Source organism: Colias croceus, chromosome 5, assembly GCF_905220415.1.
Source record: "Colias croceus chromosome 5, ilColCroc2.1".
NCBI classification, from domain to species: domain Eukaryota; kingdom Metazoa; phylum Arthropoda; class Insecta; order Lepidoptera; family Pieridae; genus Colias; species Colias croceus.
In genome coordinates this window covers 5,258,920-5,267,380 of record NC_059541.1, presented here as the reverse complement: position 1 = coordinate 5,267,380, position 8,461 = coordinate 5,258,920, and the positions used below count along the sequence as shown (strand labels likewise).

The window sequence follows — 8,461 nt, the reverse complement described above, 5'->3', positions numbered from 1 at the left end:
GTGGCCGGCGCCATATTGCTTGTAACAAAACATGGCGGTGTTTAGTGCCGAGAATATATCGATAAACATTATTATGTTTATCGATATAAAAATAATATTAATATATTTTTTTTGAAGTTATACTTCTTTTGGCGCGTAACTTGTAACGCGTGTACATAAACACACACTCTTTTTTATTTATTTTAACTTTATTGTACAAAACATAGAAGTAAAATTACAAATGGAAAAAATGACAATGCCAATTAATAAAATTAAGTATGACGATGGCTGCTCGTGACGGTAACACCTATACAGGGTTACTTGTAAAACACCAGCAACCTCGCCGGACAAGATAGCTAACCCTGTATAATTTGATAAATCCAGTTCAATTTTGACTTCGATATAAGGATTACGGTAGACTTACAATTTGGTAATTTCAGTTTTGAGGAATGTAATATAATGAAACAACATAATATATACTAATATAGGTATATAATAGTATTTTATTACGATGAACAACACAATATACAGTAATTGTATTTATTTATTTATAAATAATAGACAAAAAAAAAACAATAATATATAATAATAGAGAAAATTATAGAGCTAAACTATTTTGTGTAGCCTGGAATGCACTCAGATACACTCTGTTCATTTTTGAGTTCGGGATTTGAGGCTCAACTGGTACCTGGAAATGAAATGTCACAGTTTACATTAACTAGCATTGTTCACTTTACATTTAAACTAAAATGCAATACATTTTAATTAAAAGGGCAATGCTGATGGTTTGAAATTAATATCAACATTAGGGCTTACAATAGCGGAACTTGAATTTATATTTTTGGTTTTATGGCATTGAAATGCTTTATAAATATAAATTTATAAAGAATAGAAAAATAACTTAAAACACCCCATGTATTTAAAGTAAATTGCACTTTCCCTCAGTCAATAACATTTCAACAACCAAATATCACCCAAGTTTGTACTCAAAAAATCATATAAAACCATCTCAGTTTGTTCACAGGCCTCCTTCAAAATAGGAGAAACGTTAGATTATAAATGACAGCCCTAAATCTAAATAAAAAGACCAAAAGTAAATTGGAAGACATCACGTGTCTACAGATAAAAACCTCACCCTGTGTGAATGCAGCGGCAGACATACTGGTATAGCATCATCGTGCAGACTAATCACATCCATTGTTCTATTGAAAGCACTTTCGGGGAAATGTAGGGAACATACTATGATATTATATCCTTTACATTTGGCTTGATATTTTCATTTTCAATTGCTTCTAACCATTCTCCTTTTCTATTTTCACTTCTTGGTAACCTTCAAAAAATGAATTTTTAGGTTATTATAATTTTAGTCCTGACCTGACTTATTTATAAATACATTTTTAAAGTACCTACTATAAAAGCGATTAATCTTACTTAAGTTAAAATTCATATTAGGTAAATTTAAGTGTTTTATTTTTCCTTCTGCTGCTCTTGGCAAAATTAATTTGTTATTTTGGAAGTGTATTCACCAAAGCAACTATTCTTAAGATTAACGACACAGCCTTGGGAGACGCACGTCTTCATCGAACATTTTGCTGATGTCGATATTATAAGTCATCACTAGCACCCAAATTCATTATTTTACTAGAACGAAAATATACAAAATAAAGCTATATTTGGTAACAATTTTACACTGAACATAGTCTGTGAATACTCCTCAATTCAATATACATGAAAATAAGTAAATCAGCAAAGTAATAACTAATATTTCAGTCAAAACGTATACATACCGGTGTAAAGACAAACTTTTCTAGTTTTCATTCTTTCCGGAGCCACATCCCACAATACTGCGCTTTGGTATTATGCCACTATTTGTCCTTGACCACTCTATATGTTTTAGACACAAATGTTTGTCACAATCACAAAAATATTCAATATTTTTCAATGTTTACTACGGAGCAATGACAGAGCATGTACATCATAATAACGAGAACATAAAATGGCGCCCGGCCACAGTAGGTATTTGAGCTAACTTCAAATGTCAAACGGTATAGAATTAGCACTGACTGACGTATAGTCATATATTTTCACTTAGCAGAATATTCATTAGTTAGAAAGAGACAGTATTCGTTTTATTATTTCGGTATCGAAATGCATGATATTTGTATAATCAGTTGTTTGTATAGAACATTATGCCCTGTCCATAGGATTCCTTAGTCATTGGGTATCAGGGGGATGTCACGTATGACTTTGACATATCAAATGTCAAACAACTGAAAACAGTAAAACACGGTCGGATGAAGTGTTTTTGGAGACAATATTTAATTATTAATGTATCAAAACTGGATTTTGCCCAAAGATAAAATGCAAAGCACGATAAAGGAGCTTTTGGATGCTTTAGGGTACAACATAATCAAATATTTAATTTTATACTCGAAGATAACATAGGTATCGCGTTAATCGTTATTTTAAACGTTTTCAGGTGCAATTTAGAAGCTGATACCGTTTTGGACTACATACAAAATGATCCAAACTATGGAAATAGTACTCTTACACTTAAACAGGCCAATGAATATGCCCAAAGACTGGCGTTAAAAGCTTCCAATGCTAAAATATTTTTGAAAAAATATGAAGATCTTAAGAGTCGAAAGTAAGATTTTATAATAATGGATAGTTTAATTTAAAATACGACTATACAACTAAGCAATTTTCATATGTTTCAGTACTGACAATTTGGCGGATATTATAGCATTATTTTATAAATTGGTTTGCGAAGAAAAGAGGTCTAAGATATCTAAACCAAAAGTTGCACCAAAGCCTGTTTTAGGTGATAATAAACATCAAATTACTAAAGAAGATTTACCACAGGTGATTTTACTTCCCATATTGAATTTTACAAACATTACAAGATCTTGCAACTTTTATCTTGAGTTAATTTGGAAAAACATTACATATTATGGTTGTGGTGTTTATATTTTCCTTATAGTAACTTTGTCTGTCCCTTCTTTATGCCTAAACCATTGAAACAATGTTGATGAATTTTGTAACAAAATGCAAGCAAAGCCATGTGTAACAGATAGTATTGTTATATACAGGAGATGTAATGATGGACAGATTTTCAATGATATTGTTGAATCTTATTTTAACTTTTAAACCTCCATTTTTATTTCTTAATTTCAGATAAAAGACAAACTATTGAAAGCTGTTGATGAAAGCAAAAAATTAGTGATGAAATCATTTGAAGAGAAGGAAATGAAACTTCGGCCTAACTGGTATAACAGCTTGGAATTGCCAAACTGGCAAAAGGATCACCCATCCATGTCTTGGGACTTTCCTAAGGAACCTTTACCTGTTATTGCTTCATTAGGTATGAAGAATCTACTATGATAAAACTGTATATTAGTATTGTCTCACATTATACCTATATTAAGGTTCTTATGCTAGGTAGTTACTGATTACTGCCAACTTAGTTGTCGGTGTCCAATTGATTATATCTGATTAAACTAATTGTCTTTGATACACATGATATTGGATGTGGTTTAATACCATTAAGTCCATGTGATTATAACACTACTTATATATACAAGATCAGTTATTTTTTCATATTATATACACAAAGCAATGTGATGAATATATTGAAAAAAAAAATTTATTTGTATATTTAGTCAACTTTAAAATATCCATAATTTTTCATTCTACAGCTGGTATCCCAATTGCGTCACAGGAAAATATTATAATAGATGAACTGTTATATGTGTTCAGTGGAATCCCAGGCAATTATATAGTCCACCAGCCAGTTAAAGATATGTACGATCCTAGGCAGTTTATAATATCGGAAGACTTAGATGATGCATTGAAGCAAATAGTACAACAAATGTTGCCAATAGCGTCCAATTATTCTATTGTGAGGAGATTCATTGAGAACTGTAATATGTGGTCTGGACAAGTTTTGCATGCCTTGGTGGCCGCTATAGAAATCTTGTTAAAAGATTATTATGTGAGTAAATGCAGAATTTTTATAACACAACTTTGGTCCATTATCTAATATCCTGACTAAGAAGAAATTTGCTCTAAGACAGGATATATATTTACTAATTTGACATAATAACTTCAGCTGTTTGTACCTCAGACACCTTCTTTAGAAATCAATATTTCTATTTTCAATATACCCTTAAAGTGTAGTTTTAAAGTCAGATTATTATTTTTAAGTTGTCCTGCAAGTTAAAAAAATGTTTTATGATTATGATGAACTATGAATATATTATGATAACATTATTTGTTGAAAAATTCCTTATAATTATTCTGGTGTTGATTTTCAGACCATGATTGCACAATTGGAAACAGAACACATGTCAGGCAGTTTAAACCTACAAAAGTTGTGGTATTTTGTTTTACCAACTATGCATACCATGCAAGTCTTAGCTGCTATTGTCACTAGTATTGGAAAGGTAATGATTTGTTCTGTTCATACTAATATTGAATACAAGCCCAAGGATATAACTTTATTATGTCATGACTACATTTTTTTAATAATGTATATGAAAATGTGTGGCATATAAGATGAATACATATCCATGCAGATCACTTTTCTCTAAAAATGAAAGACTAGTTGCAAATAAGCACCAAGCATTTTTGAATTGAAACTTCTTTATCGGGGTTGGAAAAAACAGTGTAACATTTTTCGTTACGCATGACAATTTTCCGTTACGCGCCATCTTTTTCTTATCCCTACAACGCGTGATTCGTCGTATTTCTGTAAAGTTGTATATAGTAAATTATTTTTTTGAAAAATAAGGTCAGAAAGAAGTTTCACTTCTTACATATTGTGTACACTAGTACACGCACACATTTTTTATTTTTTTCCTTTTACAATAACAATTTTGAAAAATCTCACGTAAGATTGGGGGATGGGGCAGGGGGTTAAATAAAATTTAACGAAATCTCACCAAGGGAGAGAGGGGTGAGTTTGAGTTTACCTTCTTTGATATTTTGTATTTGTACTGACAGAGTGAACTACGCGGTGGCGCAGTTCTGACAGTACTTCACGATAAAACGAACACATTAATGGGAGATGCGCGTGCGCAGGAAATATCCTTGTTCCTCACGGAGCGAGCTTGCAGACCCTACCTATGTATATTAGATCAATGGATACATAAAGGATCTATCACTGATCCATTCCAGGTAAAGTATATGATGTATAATAACACTGGTCTGCAAAAAAATTTTTTTTCGCGCTCCTTCTTATTTTTGCACAAGATTATTATAGAAGTTATACTTCTGAACAGAAATTAAGTTTTAAAAAATTTGTATCACGTCTAGATTTTTTGTGGTTTAATTTGAAAGAAACCCCTTTTTTTGTTCTAAGAATACATCGTTATTTTGATAATTAGGTTTAAATATTACAAATAATGTCAAGAAAACTATTAAAAACTATAAGATAATATAATTACACATTATTTATATTGTTTCAATTAGTAGTTTTCTCTTCTTTTAATATTTTATAAGGAGTTTCGCGACGAATCGATCAAGTAAAATCAGCAAGCTTTGCTGTCAACTTATTATCTATATTTTACTATATTTTCAGTTAGCTTTTCCGTATCTCCTCTCAAACTTCTGGTGAAATGTTTCATAGTGGTCACCAGGGGCTTTAGACAAACGTACGTAACGCCATGGAATAGAAACTGCTAACGCTAATTATTGACATAAGCTCATGACATTTTGGTAATGGTTCGATCACACTACCAACGACGCAGACGACCACGACCAAAGTTCCAATCTTGCCGAAATTTGTTCAAAATCAATATTAAAATCTCCCGTCATTCTGGTATTCAGGAATAAAAAAATTCGAGGTCAATTAATAAAAAGAAATAGGGTTTTTTGCGATTTTCGCCGAGACGGTAAGTTTATCATACAATCACCTGAACCAAAATTGTATATAATCTAATTATCTATAAAAAAGGTTAAATACATTTTTTTCTAGGAGCCACCGTTTCTATGAAAAACCTGTTTGTTTATCCATTGATCTCAAAATTTTTTTTCCAAACACCAATACGACAGGAAATTCTTAAATTTCATTTTTAATTGTGTTTTGCACAATTTTATTTAATTGCGACTGGATGAAAATTTTGTTCGTGGTCGTCGTTGTCGTTGGTAGGGTGACCGAATCCTTATGCAAAACATCATACGCTTATGTCAATTTCTATCGATAGCGTATTCTATTCCTTGGCGTTTTGCCGTTTGGCTAAGGCCCCAGATACTCTTTTGACAGCTTTAGTCTGCTTAATTTCATAATTTAATTCTTATCTAAGCTCCCGCATTTGTAGTCCCTAGAGACCACACTAAAGACTAGCGCTTTCGATGTTGCGTCGTTTAAAAATTCATAACACGTGATTCAATTTTGCTTTATGGTTGAAATTATATACAAATTTTCATCAATATATCAGTACAATATAAAAATTTTACCAAATTATTAGGATAAAATCATCAACCTTCACCTTAAAACTTTACTTTGAACTGAGCGCAGCGGAGTCGTGATAAGAACTACGGAAGCCCATAAATTCCCTACAAATTAGTGTAAAAATAATGTCTTCAGTAGATATCGTTCTAGTTTTATAAATTCAAGTCGTTTTTGTGATGAAAAATATAATAAAGACCAAATAAAATAGCATTATTGCAAGAGAGACTACCAAACAATACAGAATTTTGAGGTATTTAAAAACAGCAATAAAAAAAATTTTTGACATGATACAAAAAAACTGAAAGCAGATCTAGATTCAGCATGTTGAGATCTCCATGTTTATCATATTTTTATTCAAAGGAGGATTTCTTTGCAGACCAGTGTAATTAAAAAAATAGTGATTGAAATTTTTTTTTTCAGTTATTAAGAGAACAATTTTATAGATAGGGCTCACTGTACATATATATTTATATTATTTTACCCAGATTTCGACGTATAGATTAAATTAATAATTATTGTTGCTATTGTTTCAGGTTTACATAAATTTATCTGTTTAACGTACCTATAAATCTTTCTACTTTTGTTTATTCCTGATTTGATGTTATTACACCCATGTTTATTTTACCCGGAACCTTAAATTATATGATAAACACCAGCATGCAATAAACCTTTTTTTTATTCCAATTGTTCATTGTAAATTGCACAATAATTTTACGTTTTCGTAATATTTCAGGAATTTATGATAGAAGACAACGAGTTAATAAACAAGGAAGAGTTACCTGTAGACTATTCAGCAGATTATTGGGAGAAGAGATATTGTATACAAAGAGATAGAGTTCCCAAGTTTCTTGAAAAGTTTACAGATATCATTTTGCGAACAGGGAAATATTTAAACGTTATTAGCCAGTGCGGTAAGTAGTTAAATGTACTACACATATTGTTTAGACATTATATAAACTGATGTTAATACAAAAAAAAGAAGTGGCATTACTGTTAAACATAATATATAAATATCCATTGGCTTCATACATAGACTACATTTAATCAGAGACCAGAGTACCTAAAAAATATTGTAAGAAAAATTTTTTCTATAAAAAAACCCGTCTTTTTAAATATAAAGGAGAAATACATATACTTATAAAAATATTTTTTCATGCTTGTATAATATTGCAGTATTACAAAATAAATTTCTTGACATAATTTAAACATGATAACAGAATTGTTACTAATTTAAAGTCAGAAGACACTTTTTATGAACGTACTCCTTATTTTCTTGGCAGGTAAATCAATAACGAAAACAAATACTGAAGAAATAAAATACTCACTACGGGAACAAAACTACGGTGCAATTATTCAAAAAGCGTACGCGTTCGCGAGTAAATCTTTGCTCGAATTATTGCTAAAGGAGTACGATTTAATGGGGCGTTTGAAATCTGTAAAGAATTATTTCCTCATGAGTCAAGGGGATTTTATTGTTCAATTCATGGATGCAACTGAACAGGAGCTGTCGAAGAAAATCGATGATATTATTCCGTCCAAGTTGGAGTCCCTTTTGGGACTTTGTTTGAGGTAAGATTTATGTATTTTATATATTTATAATTTAAATTCACAATATATTAGATTCACGTGAAATTTTAAATTACTATGCCCATTTGATAAAAAACAAATACATAAATCATTACAATTTGAGCATGATGCATTAAAAATTAGACATGTAAATGATTTTTGTTATTGTTATAACTAAATAGAAAGAATAGTCTTATTTATTTACCTTAAACTGCTGGTAAAATATGCAGTATGTATTTAATATTGTAATATTTTTTATCATTTTAATAGATTGTCAGCTGCTAGTCACGATCCCTATAATGAAGACATGAGAGTGGAACTTTTGCCTTACGACTTACAATTTCAAATGTTCAAAATTCTTTCTATTGAAACTGAAGAGGAAAAGGGTGTGTATATTTTTTTTATTCATTTGATAAAACAATCTGTGCCATTGCTTGAAAACCAATATTCAATCATAGAGCA

The 8,461-nt window shown here is 30.7% G+C and overlaps 1 protein-coding gene and 1 long non-coding RNA gene across 3 annotated transcripts in view; one reads left to right on the top strand and one right to left on the bottom strand.

Moving 5' to 3' along the window:
• Positions 1 to 505: 505 nt before the first annotated feature.
• On the bottom strand, positions 506 to 1,343 carry LOC123692039. Its single transcript, XR_006751469.1, has 2 exons — positions 1,115 to 1,343; positions 506 to 667 (listed from the first exon to the last, which is right to left on the bottom strand). It is a non-coding gene; the product is annotated as an uncharacterized LOC123692039 (long non-coding RNA).
• An 857-nt stretch (positions 1,344 to 2,200) lies between these two features.
• LOC123692005 (gamma-tubulin complex component 2-like) overlaps positions 2,201 to 8,461 on the top strand; it is a 30,566-nt gene continuing 24,305 nt past the window's right edge. For both annotated transcript variants that reach the window (XM_045636606.1, XM_045636605.1), the window contains exons 1-10: positions 2,201 to 2,378; positions 2,459 to 2,626; positions 2,700 to 2,844; positions 3,157 to 3,343; positions 3,678 to 3,973; positions 4,296 to 4,424; positions 4,984 to 5,157; positions 7,167 to 7,344; positions 7,714 to 8,002; positions 8,270 to 8,385. In XM_045636606.1, coding sequence (XP_045492562.1) covers positions 2,308 to 2,378; positions 2,459 to 2,626; positions 2,700 to 2,844; positions 3,157 to 3,343; positions 3,678 to 3,973; positions 4,296 to 4,424; positions 4,984 to 5,157; positions 7,167 to 7,344; positions 7,714 to 8,002; positions 8,270 to 8,385 — 1,753 coding nt within the window. In that variant the 5' untranslated portion in view covers positions 2,201 to 2,307. The remainder of the gene's footprint in view (positions 2,379 to 2,458; positions 2,627 to 2,699; positions 2,845 to 3,156; positions 3,344 to 3,677; positions 3,974 to 4,295; positions 4,425 to 4,983; positions 5,158 to 7,166; positions 7,345 to 7,713; positions 8,003 to 8,269; positions 8,386 to 8,461) is intronic.